Genomic DNA, 12,034 nt, shown 5'->3' with positions numbered 1-12,034 from the left:
GATCTTTGTTTGTACATGTGAAAAACATGGTCTTATGTGTTTGAGTTTAGGGTAATATCCCATTCCAAATTGACATCCGATCTTGTAATTAAGACCTTACAAACTCTTACACAAATTCGAGAAAATTCTATACACGATCTCATCCGTTAATCATACGGTTACTATGTGCGGTAAATATTAACATGACAAATGTGGGTTTCATTTTTATGTTAGAATTTTCAGTTGTTTTACCCCCGAATTATGACCCTAATCAAACGTAATTCTTAAAACTAAAAAGTCAACCAATTTAGCACTTGAATTAATTAAAACAACCAATTTAACCCTTACAGTTAAATTTTTTGAATTTCATCCACCATTGCAGCCATATGGACTGCAGCAAAGTATTAGGAAAAGTTTGGGGGCCCTCTTGAGTTGCTCCCCAACAGAGCCACCTCTGTGGGTCAGTTTGACAAGTTAACGCTGACATTAGAAAAGTCCGCAGTAATGCTATAGAAAATAAAAAGCCTACACGAGTTGGTGAGAAACCAAAAACAAATTCAAAGTTGGGTGCTTTGGCTCCATTATAAATACTACCCCAAGCCTGTTGTTTTATCACACCGCCAAATATTAAATCAAGAGAGCTATACGATCCCACATATTACCAATGAAGTTCAGAAACCCTCCAGTCCTGCTTTTCATTCTCTCTGTCCTTTCACTCTCGATACCATGGACAACTGCAGGAACAGTTTCCATTGATCGCTTTCTCCAATGCCTCACAAAATATCCTCACCCTGCCCACACAATCCAAGAATCAATTTACACCCCTCAAAATAGCTCATTTCAATCTGTTTTGGTAGCACATATTAATAACCGCAGATATTCTACAGCTGCAACTCCAAAACCTCTGGCCATAATAGCGGCCAAGAATCAGTCCCATGTCCAAGCAACTGTGCTTTGTGCCAAACATCATGGGTTGCAAATTAAAATCCGAAGTGGTGGCCATGATTTCGAGGGTTTATCTTACACGTCGGATGTGCCCTTTGTCATTCTCGACATGTTTAATATTAACTCCATTGATGTTAATGTTGCGGATGAGAGCGCTTGGGTTCACTCTGGAGCTACTCTTGGAGAAGTTTATTATGCAATTGCTGCAAAAACCAACGTTTACGGTTTTCCTGCTGGGATTTGTCCAACGGTTGGTGCTGGTGGCCATTTTAGTGGCGGCGGCTATGGGTTTATGATGAGAAAGTATGGGCTTAGCATCGATAATATCGTGGATGCTAAGCTAGTTACTGCTAATGGTAGAATCCTTGATAGAAAGTCAATGGGAGAGGACCTTTTCTGGGCCATCAGAGGAGGTGGTGGAGCTAGCTTCGGAGTTATTCTTTCATGGAAGCTCAAGCTGGTTCCAGTTCCACCCAAAGTGACTGTGTTCAACCTTACCAGGACCATAGAGGAAGGTGTTACAGATTTGGTTTACAAGTGGCAAACTGTTGCACCCAAGCTGCCCAAAGAGGTCTTCCTCAGAGCACAGCCACAAGTGAAGAATATTGATACCAAGGGAAACAAGACTGTGGGAGTATCATTCATTGGCCATTTCTTGGGAACAAGTGACAAGGTTGTGGCATTGTTGAATGAGAGTTTCCCTGAACTGGGCTTACAACGAAAAGACTGCTATGAAGTGAGCTGGGTGGAATCCACTGTATTTTGGGCTGAAAGTCCCATTGGAACCCCCATAGAAATTCTTCTCAGCAAGCCAACTGAACCAGAGACCTTCTACAAAGGTAAGTCAGACTATGTGAAGGAACCAATTCCAAAACATGTTTTTGATTCCATATGGAAGAAGATGATTGAGATAGAGCACATTTGGTTGGATTGGAACCCTTATGGTGGAAGAATGAGCGAGATTTCCGAGTCAGCAACTCCATACCCTCACAGGGCCGGAAACCTATTTTTTGCGCTATACTATTCGTCGTGGTATGACGAAGGGATTGAGGCCACCAACAAGTACGTTCGCTTAACAAGAGAGTTGTATGACATGATGACACCGTATGTCTCCAAGAATCCAAGAGAGGCGTTCCAAAACTACAGGGATCTCGACATCGGTGCGAACCAGGATAATAAGACTAACTTTGAAACTGCTACACTTTATGGAAGGAAGTACTTCAAAGGTAATTTTGATAGATTGGTGCGTGTGAAAACCATGGTCGATCCTCATAATTTTTTCAAGCATAAGCAAAGTATCCCTCCTCTTTAGAGAGAGATGTATACTATATGTTTATGTGATATCCGTAACGAATAAAGTCCACCTCTGAGAGAGAGAGAGAGAGAGAGAGAGAGAGAGAGAGAGAGAATAAGTGGAAGGTTAACATAAATCATCTTATTGATGTTACCAAAGTATTCATTTCATTTATTGTAAAAGAAAGCTTGTAGTCTACAATGACGATCTCATGTAACCTCTACAATATGTATTCTTTTTTAAATTAGCATATATAAATAACAAGTCCTTCTCATATACGAATGAATCCTTTTGGTACATTATCAATTGTAGGCTGGCCAAAAATGTTGAAGCACACCCTCAAACTCTCTCCTTGTACGTTTAAGAAATCAAGAAATTATTGACCACTTATCTACACCTCTCTATCTAATAATGTTCATGAATCATTTGTTTTGATTTCTTATTCTTTATTTCTTATTTTCCTTTTCATTCCTAAAAACATCTGCAATGGTTAGGATCAATGCAAACTCTCTTCTTTTTGTTTTGAAATTGCCATTATGGTCAAGTTTTTGTTTTCTTCATGAAAATCACAAAAACCAAGCATGGGTTTATGGCATATCCCTCATGTTTAGCATGCATACTTGAATCTCTCTCTTACAAATCAAATATATTAAAAAGAAAAGTAAAAATCCAACCCCACCAATCTCTCAAATGTCTCTATCTCTCCCCCCCTTTTTCTCTCTCTCTTTCTCTCTCTCTTCAATTTGGCGAGCCTCCAGTTCTCTCTCCTTTTTGCTAGATGTAGAGAGTCAAAAGTTGGTTCTCCAAAATAAAGAGCCGAGTCTGCTGGAAGGAGGATTTTTCTTCTTTTTAGCCAAACTACCTAACCCTGCCAAATAAGCCAAAGCCTCTGAGTTACCATCACAAACCTTCCACAGAGATGTAATCTCTCCGTTGGAGAGGATGCCGCAGTCCTTACAATCATCAAGGAAGCCTAGAAGCTTTGAATAGAATGAGTCATAGTTCATCAACAAGAAAGGAACTGGAAGCTCCGATCCGATCCTTTCTAGTTGAATTAATGCTAATATCTCAAAATTTTCATCTAGAGTACCAATATCCCACCAGGTAGAGTAACAACAGCGGTCCTATCAGAACTGCGGCTTCTAACTGCAGCATCTACCAACCCATGCTTCCTAGCAGAGAAAAACCTGCAAGTATAAAGCAGTTATGCAATTTGGCAGCAGTTTAAAAACGCATTTGTAAGCTTTCTAGCAGATAAATATATCTTTCCTGCATGTGAGATACACTTCTGATGGTAGGTAAGGATGAAAATTTGATGCTGTCCATTCGCCAGCTTCTTTACCAATCTTAAATCGACCAACTGGTGTTCCTGCTTGCAAAGCACCTTTAGTAGCAGCATCCCAGCACCCCTCATGAAGTACGTTCCACAAGGTTTGCAAGAGATTGTAGTTAGAAATATAAAAAAAAGTTGTCTGGTATTATTGTTATTATTTTTAGTGTTTCATTTTCAAGAGATTTCATATTTAAGTAAATTTAGGTTTGAGTCACAAAAAAACTTTCACTTTTGGAAAAACCAAAGCTTTTTCAAAAAAGACAGAAAAATATCTTAACTTTCAAACAAAAGACATGTAAATGTAAAATTTCTAGATTAACAATCACTCCATTCAAATGGACCCCAAATTTTTTTTTTTAATTTTTAATTTATTAAAATCGCAATATGCCACTGTTAAATTATTAATTTGTTATGGGTGTCCAAAGAATGTTTAGGATATAACGTGGGTGTCCGAAGAATTTTTAGGATATAACATGGGTGTCCAAAGAATTGGCCATGAACTAAGTTAGGGTTTGGGCCGCTTGGCCTATAAAGATCTAAACGACGTCACTTCAAGCCAAATTCTATTGGGGATGCAGATTCTCGGGAAAGCCCAATCCAAACTTGTTCGAAGTTAAGAGTTGGTTTGGGCTATTGAGGACAAAATCGTAATTTCGTTCACTTCGTTTGTACTAAAGACCTAGCTCGGCTGCCTCACTTGTCTCAAACCCTAGCCGCGTTGCCGCAACTCCAGGAGCAGAGAAACCCTAGAACTCTCCTTCTCCCAAGATGGGTACATCTCACACCACTCTCATCTTCTTGATTTCATATTCATTTTCTGTTTTTCAAATTCGTTTCAGTGATGGGTACCTCTGAATTTTCTCTAGTGATGTTTTGTTTTCTCTTTTCGCATTCATTTTTGTGATGCTAATCTTCAAATATTGTATGGCTTGTAGGTATTTCCCGAGATTCCATGCACAAGAGACGTGCCACTGGAGGCAAGAAGAAGGCATGGAGGAAGAAGAGAAAGTAATTTTTGAATTGCTTTTCTTTGATTTAGATGCTTTTGTTGGTACAGATTGTTATACCGTGTTTTGGTTCCTTTCTCTTATTGTATTTTACGGGTCAGCCAAACAAAGACTAAAGTTTTCTAATTGATAAATGAATCAGAGTTGTCGTGCTTCTGAATAATGTGCTTCTTTTGTTTATGTAATTATTTATTTATTTCTTTCTTTCTTTCCAACAAGTAGTTGAAACCTTTGTGTTCGTTTCTGGTGAATGGATGATTTATGAACTAGCTATATATTTGCATATGTTATAAGAACTCTAAATGATTTACAAGTTGTGTTCTTGTTATTTCTCTGATAATTTTTTAATTATGTGGGTTTCACCATCTAATGCCTCTGGTCATAGCGTTTGTCTTAACTTTGTTGGGAATACAGCACAAAGCCTACATTTCTTAGATTATGAGAAGTGTTTTTTAGTTTTTTTCCTCAAATTCTGGTTGCCAATTTTTGCAAAATTTGAAGTAACACAAATCCCGTAGTGCTAAGTGGTTTAGGTTCCTATCATGTTTGATATTACTTGATTACAAACAGTTTTTATATTTGTGTAAAATGAATTTACTTTAAAGCCTCAATGATTGCAGAATTGATTTAGTTTCAACTTGTTTGAAGGTATGAGCTTGGAAGGCAACCTGCAAACACAAAGTTGTCAAGCAACAAGACAGTGAGGAGAATCAGAGTTCGAGGTGGGAATGTGAAGTGGCGTGCTCTGAGGCTCGACACAGGAAATTTCTCATGGGGTAGTGAGGCTGTGACCCGCAAAACCCGTCTTCTTGATGTCGTGTACAATGCATCTAACAATGAGCTGGTCCGTACTCAAACTTTGGTGAAGGGTGCCATTGTTCAGGTTGATGCAGCACCATTCAAGCAGTGGTATCTCCAGCACTATGGAGTTGAAATTGGCCGCAAGAAGAAAACTGCAGCTGCTGCCAAGAAAGAAGGAGAGGTAGGTCTCTTTTATCTCCTTTGGGTTGGTAAATTTATTAATTTTGTCTTTGTTTGTCCTAATGATTTAAGATATTTTGCTGTTCGTATTAAGGTTGGACTTGCCTTTCGTGTTTTCCTTATTTCTGGAAGCATTGTATTAGTTTATGAATCCTAAAGAAAAAATATATGATGGTTTCTGGCATTGTGTTAATATGCTTACTTGATGGTGGAAAGAAATATATTTGTGCGCTGGTAACAAAATTTAAAGGAAGATTAATTTACTTCTGATGACTGCATTGAATGTGGTCAACAGCATTAGGCTTACTGTCTTTGATGGCATTTTTGTGTTATTTGTTTAATAGGAAGGTGATGCTGCTGCTGCTCCTGCTGCCATCGCTGAGGAGGTGAAGAAGAGCAACCATGTAGTAAGAAAGTTGGAGAAGCGTCAACAGAGTCGCACCCTTGACCAGCATATTGAAGAGCAATTTGGTGGTGGTCGTCTGTTGGCTTGTATCTCATCACGACCTGGACAGTGTGGCCGTTCTGATGGGTATGTGACTTTATCTGCCTATGTCTGTTTCTAGTAAGCAGATTTGTCAATAGGCACATTATTATTGTAGTTGCAGTATTGCAAGGGCTGAAATATGGATGATATCAGCTCCTTTTTATTGTTGTTTTAAAGTAAGGTATTTCATATATAATGGGTCTTATGAAATTTTTACAGATATATATTGGAGGGCAAAGAGCTGGAATTTTACATGAAGAAGCTCCAGAGGAAGAAGGGGAAGGGTGCTGCTGCTTAGAATTTTGTTACCAGAACTTTAGTCATTTAGACTCAGAATATGTTATTTCCTTCATCCTTTCCTACCTTTTGAGGGGTTGCACTTTATTTCGGTTTGATGTTGAACTGGTAAACACTGTTTCAATGGTTGAATGTTTAATCAGCAATTATATTTCATTTTGGATCTTTCCCTTTCATTTCTTAAGCGTCATCACTTAGTTGGATCCTCTAGTTTCAAATGTTGGTTTATTTTCTTACTCAATTCTCAACAAACAAGGCTTGCTGGAACTTTGAAATCGTTTGGGATTAAGTAGCGATATCAATGCTTTTTGTTTTTTCGATCCGAAAATTGGATCCATGGGCGAGAAAGATCACAGAAAACATACAAGAAGGGCCCAAACCACACAGGAAACGGAAGGTTGCCCATCCAGCCATAAAGAAAGCAAAAGCTAGAACAAAATAAGACATGCCCAATTAAAGAGCTGTCCTCTCCAGTACTTGCACAATACAACAAAATAACCCCAAATTAGAGAAACCCCAAGTACAATAACTAACCCTAACCAGACCAGCTTGCCACCGTGGCTGCCGTTGCCGCCTCCATCAGGAAACCAAAGGACAGAGGAGCTGTGAAGAGGGATCTGTAGAGAATGGAGTTGGGAAGCAAGCCACCAATATTCATCATACTCAAGTGATCCATAAATTGGTCAATAGAGACCATTGAGCCTCCTCTTCACTTCGACAAATTGGACCAAATTATCAGAAAGTATTGTAGGATTTAATTATGTTCAAGTTAATAATTAATTAATAGGTTATCTCTGCGAGTCTGAGACATGAGAGAGAGAGAGAGAGAGAGAGAGAGAGAGAGAGAGAGAGATGGGTGAGGGTGTTTGGATGTTGAAATTTTTGAATTACATTTATCTTATTTTCTGGAATATTTGGTATGGTGTCATTTTATTTCAATTAACAAGAGAGAGACACTACTAGAAAAAGGCTCAACAGGGACCTTTTATTCCATTGAGGGCTTTTGGGCGATTCAGACGGCAACCAAACAAGAAGGAGGAGCAGGAAGAAGGAAGAGAGAGAACCCACCAGCAATCGCCGTCGCACCCAGCGCCGTCTCAGATTCATTTGGTTGGGTGGGTTTCTTACGCAGCTTAAGGTTTTCTTCTTATTCTTTTAATAAGCTGCTGTGTTTTTAATTAGATAATAGGTATATGGGTAATATTGGGGTGGAGATGGCTGTATATACTCTGTAATAAGCTGTTGTGTAGTTAATTTGTGAAGTTGGAAGTGTCGAAATGAGAACATAAATTAGAATGTTGTTTTTTCTTGGTTACTGGTTTAAGCAAAAGTTATAAGACAATTCGAGCTGGTTTTCCAATTGGGACATTGTTGTTTGTTGAATGATATAATAGTGGTAATGTTGGCAATCAATTTACGTAGTCTATCATTTACCTTGGAGTTTTGTTTCCAATGTCTCCAGATAAGTTTGAGTTTATGGTTTTAGAAGCAAGGTGTTCACCAGTTCTGCTTCACTAGTAAGTCTCCTTACCATGAAACCATTGACTTTGATGTACATGCTGCTCACTTTACATATTATGACAAGCATGCTAAAAATGGTGTGCATTACTTGTTATTCCATTTGCCCCCGCAGTTTGTTTCAAAATTAATCTTCTTTTTTAAGCGGAAGAGTGATTTATGCAGAGCATTTTGCACCCTTGCTAGAGCAGATAGCAAAATTGGAGGAAGCCCTTTTCAACATCCAATTTGAACAACATTGGTTAAGAGGTTGGGACTGACCACCAGGCAACAGGTATCATTTGAAGAACCGTTTTTTTATGTCAAGTTTTGATTTATTTTCCTTGACATAAGTGGGAGTGTCATGCATGGTCAAGTTGTATAAACTATTTTAGTTTCTTATGAGTATGATTCCAACTATGGTACACTATTGAAAACTTCATGCTTATATCTTAGGTTTTTACTTTTTAAATTTTCTGTTTTTGCTTCTTATCACCACCTGACATGATCATGAGACATCCCTCATCCCTAGATCTGCTCTCACACCAACCAAGACACACATCTGGTATTCCTTTGTGGGGCTTGACTTTTTGCAGACCCAATTGACGGAATGTGTAAATTGATACAATCTTAAAATGTTGGGGTGCAAATTGATGAAATTAAAAATCCGTGGCCCATTTCGATAATGCCCCCTAAACCGTGGGTGTCGTGGGAGGGTTGTGATTGGGGGAGAGTGGGTTTGATTTTGCAATATTTTTCATTAATTTTTAATATTGTATGTTACTGTTGCAATCAAACTCTGTGGTTTTTGATATGAAAACTTTCTACGTGGTTTGAAGATCGACAACGTGTTCGTTTGTTTAAAGCCGGTGTAGTTTGCAGGTCCAAGAGAAAGAAGGCATAAAATCAGCTTCGAACAACCAAAACCACTCCTAAACCCTCTCAGTTTCAGACTTCAGAGCTGAGAGAGAAATGTTTCGGAGCCGAGTCGTACCGTTGTTTGTGAAGAAGAACAGCAAAGATCTGTACAATCTCTGGGGAAAGACGCCGTCTAGGGTTCTGAACGAGGAATCTTTTCGATTATTCTCTACTGGAGCCACACGAAAATGCTTGGATGGCTTTCGATCTTTGTCTAAGGTTCCTTTCTCACTTTGTTTTTATAAATTATTTTGAATTCATTTTTGGTAAGTAAATTCGAAAAAAGTATATTAAAGTTCAATGCTTTAGATTTTGCATGTGGATTGTGAATGTCGAATTAGGGAAGCTTTTCGGAGCTAGGACAAGCTTTGCAGTTTCATTTTCAGCTGTGGAATTTCTATTTAAGCAGTATTTTTTCTGATAATCAAACAAAATCATTCAATGATTTTGAGATCCAACTATGAGTTAATGGATTTGAAATTTCATTTTGTCATTGAAACCAATTTGAAAAAGGAAAAGAAATTTAGATTGGAATTAGAGATGGCTGTTGAAACAGAGTATTTGAGGCTGGAAAACGTAAAATATAATATCGATTCACTAGGATGACACTGCAGACGTGTATTAGAGTTAGAGCGAGGAACTAAGGCTTTTCAGTTGTAGCGTATCAATGAATGCAGCTGCTTTTAATCTTTATTTTTCTATAGGTTGACTATCATTTTTTGAAGTAACTCCTTTTTCTATGATGAATAAATGCACAAAATGTGCCAAAAACAAATTTGTGCAATTTAACTTAATTAGGCTGGGTTGTATTGTAAAATATTAAATAAAAAGGGAATTTCTTATGCCATTTTCAGGGAAATTATGTACCATCTATAAGGAATATGTCCACTGTTGCTTCTGTAGGCATCGAAAATAAGGAGGGATTGAAGCTTCTTGTAAATGGAGGACCTCGTGCTCAGAAAATGGTTGGCATTTGGCTTTTTGGCTCTGCTGCATGGGTGTTTAGTATGGTGATACTTGGCGGTATTACACGACTAACGCGATCTGGTCTTTCGATGACTGATTGGAAATTTACTGGGGGGCTTCCTCCTCTCTCAGATGAGGATTGGTTGCTTGAGTTTGGGAAGTACAAGCAGTCCCCTGAGTTTAAGCGGTTAGTGCAAAGTGGAAACAACACTGGAAATTTTTGCATCATTAATTTTTAGTTTTCATTTTAAGCACTTTATAGCTCGTAGTGATCTGCCTCTAAACTTGAAATTACATTAAAAGTCTTCAAGAATTGCTTAAGTTTGTTTACAGATGCAATCCTCTATTGACTGGAAGCAAAACAGAAAATATGTGCTTTGAACTGAAGGGCTATATGAGTGATGATAATTTTACTATTCATGTGTCTTTCTAGCATTTTGTACTTTACTTTTACCCAAATTTTTAGGATTGAAGAATTACATATTTGATGTTACATTGTTGCTTTCAACAGGAGTTGAAGTTCTTTTGGACCCTTCTAATGTTACCTGGTTTTTTTATCTCATGTAGTGTAAATCGAGGGATGAGTATTGAAGATTTCAAATTCATCTATTGGATGGAATATGCACATCGAATGTGGGGAAGGGCACTGGGAATTATGTTTGCATTACCCTTCTCATATTTTCTCCGTAAGGGTTATATTACTGTACAACTTGGACTGAGACTGTCTGCTCTTTTTGGTCTTGGTGCTGGGCAGGGTTTAATTGGTTGGTGGATGGTTAAAAGTGGTTTAGAGGTCAGATATGGTTTCTCTTGTCGTGGGTTTGATTGAAATTTAGAAAAGCGATGGATTTTTGAAATAATTCTCTCTCACAGGAGCCAGCATCTGAATATGCCCAGCCAAGAGTAAGCCCTTACCGTCTTGCAGCTCATCTTACTTCAGCCTTTGCTATATATTGTGGCCTTTTATGGACCGGTCTTTCTGTTGTCATGCCTGAACCACCTTCTGAATCACTAGCTTGGGTTCGTGGGGCAGCAAAGGTGAAGCAACTTGCTCTTCCTGTAAGCTTACTTGTCGGAGTAACTGCTGTCTCAGGAGCATTTGTTGCCGGGAATGATGCTGTATGTAATTTTTGTTTTCCTTCTTGCCTTTCACAATGAATTGAATGGATGATATGTGGCTTTTCCTGAGTAAGAGATTTTAAATATGCTTATGTGTGAAAATTCCAGGGGCATGCTTATAATACTTTTCCAAAGATGGGGGATACATGGATCCCAGAGGATGTTTTTGACATGAAGCCACTAATCCGGAACTTCTTTGAGAATACATCTACTGTGCAGGTATCTTTCTGACCAAAGAATATATTTTATTTTAGTTTTTTGCGACATAATGTTGCTATATGTTATCTCCAAGGTTGCTTTTATGATTACAAGGGAAATTAAAATATTACCAAAAAAAAAAAAGGAGTTAAAAATTGGAAAGATGTCTTATTTTAAGGTTCTTCCTTCACTAAAAAAAATCTGTTTTCTGTAGGAACTTCTGTTTTGTGTAGGAACAAATGAAATGTGATTATGTCATCATCTTTTCAGGAAAGTTATTGTTTTTAAAGCCATTGAAATGTATTTCGGCTAGCAGCAGTTTTTGTGTCTTCTTTGAGGTTACACTATAATTTCTTGTGATGAACACCATTTTCTTGTGGCGACTATGCTTTTGTGAAATTATGGAATTGTTAAATCTTCTACTGCGTATTAGCTTGTTCTTTAATCTTTTCAAATTTCAATCATGAAGTAGGGTTGTGATTAATTGTTGTTCTTCCTGTTTGTAGCTTGATCATCGTATCCTTGCAACTGCAACTTTATTTTCAATTGGTGCTTTGTGGTGGTCAACAAGGAAGTTTGACATACATCCTGCAGTTCGGTCTTTGATTGGTAGTGCTGTAGGCATGGCTGGCCTTCAGGTATATATGGTTTCCAACTTTTCATTCCTTTTTTTTTTTCTCTCTTCTCCTTCAAATTATTTCATTAGCTTGAGCAGGTTGATTTTAATTGTTTTGCACAATTCGTTGTGTTATTGTCGCAGGTCACACTGGGAATATCTACACTGTTGTCATATGTGCCTGTAGAACTTGGTACAGCACACCAAGCTGGGGCTTTGACTCTCCTGACACTGATGATCCTTCTCAATCACACTTTGCGTAGGCCATCGCCGTATCTTCTTAAATCACTACCTCAAGTTGCAAAGACAATCTAGATGACTTTGTAGTACAATTTTAGAACAACTATTTGACATTTTAATTGGATGAAAGAAAAAGATTTATTTGATTCTTGTGCTC

The 12,034-nt window shown here is 38.0% G+C and overlaps 3 protein-coding genes across 11 annotated transcripts; all 3 read left to right on the top strand.

The window, feature by feature from the left end:
* The first annotated feature begins 608 nt into the window (after nt 1–608).
* Nucleotides 609–2,504, top strand: LOC117623845 (berberine bridge enzyme-like 17). The gene has a single exon (XM_034354847.1). The coding sequence runs from the start codon at nt 644–646 to the stop codon at nt 2,234–2,236; it is 1,593 nt and encodes a 530-aa protein (XP_034210738.1). The 5' UTR covers nt 609–643; the 3' UTR covers nt 2,237–2,504.
* A 1,704-nt stretch (nt 2,505–4,208) lies between these two features.
* Nucleotides 4,209–6,499, top strand: LOC117625776 (40S ribosomal protein S8-like). The gene is made up of 5 exons (XM_034357337.1): nt 4,209–4,323; nt 4,487–4,559; nt 5,207–5,540; nt 5,884–6,071; nt 6,246–6,499. The coding sequence occupies exons 1-5, from the start codon at nt 4,320–4,322 to the stop codon at nt 6,322–6,324; spliced, it is 678 nt and encodes a 225-aa protein (XP_034213228.1). The 5' UTR covers nt 4,209–4,319; the 3' UTR covers nt 6,325–6,499.
* A 229-nt stretch (nt 6,500–6,728) lies between these two features.
* On the top strand, nt 6,729–12,034 carry LOC117625773 (cytochrome c oxidase assembly protein COX15-like). Of its 9 annotated transcripts, none has more exons than XM_034357327.1 (10): nt 6,729–7,438; nt 7,786–7,840; nt 8,007–8,115; nt 8,696–8,957; nt 9,593–9,891; nt 10,272–10,497; nt 10,578–10,823; nt 10,932–11,042; nt 11,528–11,659; nt 11,782–12,034. In XM_034357327.1, exons 4-10 carry the CDS (start codon nt 8,793–8,795, stop codon nt 11,950–11,952), a joined length of 1,350 nt encoding a protein of 449 aa, XP_034213218.1. In that variant the 5' UTR covers nt 6,729–7,438; nt 7,786–7,840; nt 8,007–8,115; nt 8,696–8,792; the 3' UTR covers nt 11,953–12,034. The 9 variants fall into 9 exon arrangements, with proteins under 9 accessions (XP_034213218.1, XP_034213223.1, XP_034213217.1 ...); XM_034357332.1 differs by having other exon boundaries at nt 6,729–7,461; nt 8,703–8,957; XM_034357326.1 differs by having other exon boundaries at nt 6,729–7,461.

The sequence above is a fragment of the Prunus dulcis genome, chromosome 4 (genome assembly GCF_902201215.1).
Source record: "Prunus dulcis chromosome 4, ALMONDv2, whole genome shotgun sequence".
In the NCBI taxonomy this organism is placed as follows: Eukaryota; Viridiplantae; Streptophyta; class Magnoliopsida; order Rosales; family Rosaceae; genus Prunus; species Prunus dulcis.
Note: the sequence above shows the minus strand (reverse complement) of the source record. Positions and strands in the feature narration are given on the sequence as shown.

Bases quoted from the DNA above. Each gene is read 5' to 3' on its own strand.
- LOC117625773 (XM_034357335.1), top strand. From the start codon at position 8,793: ATGTTTCGGAGCCGAGTCGTACCGTTGTTTGTGAAGAAGAACAGCAAA. The intron at 10,498-10,577 runs GTCAGATATGGT...TCTCTCTCACAG, and splicing joins TGGTTAAAAGTGGTTTAGAG to GAGCCAGCATCTGAATATGC. The intron at 11,043-11,527 runs GTATCTTTCTGA...TCCTGTTTGTAG, and splicing joins AGAATACATCTACTGTGCAG to CTTGATCATCGTATCCTTGC.
- LOC117623845 (XM_034354847.1), top strand. From the start codon at position 644: ATGAAGTTCAGAAACCCTCCAGTCCTGCTTTTCATTCTCTCTGTCCTT.
- LOC117625776 (XM_034357337.1), top strand. The intron at 4,560-5,206 runs GTAATTTTTGAA...ACTTGTTTGAAG, and splicing joins GCATGGAGGAAGAAGAGAAA to GTATGAGCTTGGAAGGCAAC. The intron at 5,541-5,883 runs GTAGGTCTCTTT...TTTGTTTAATAG, and splicing joins CTGCCAAGAAAGAAGGAGAG to GAAGGTGATGCTGCTGCTGC.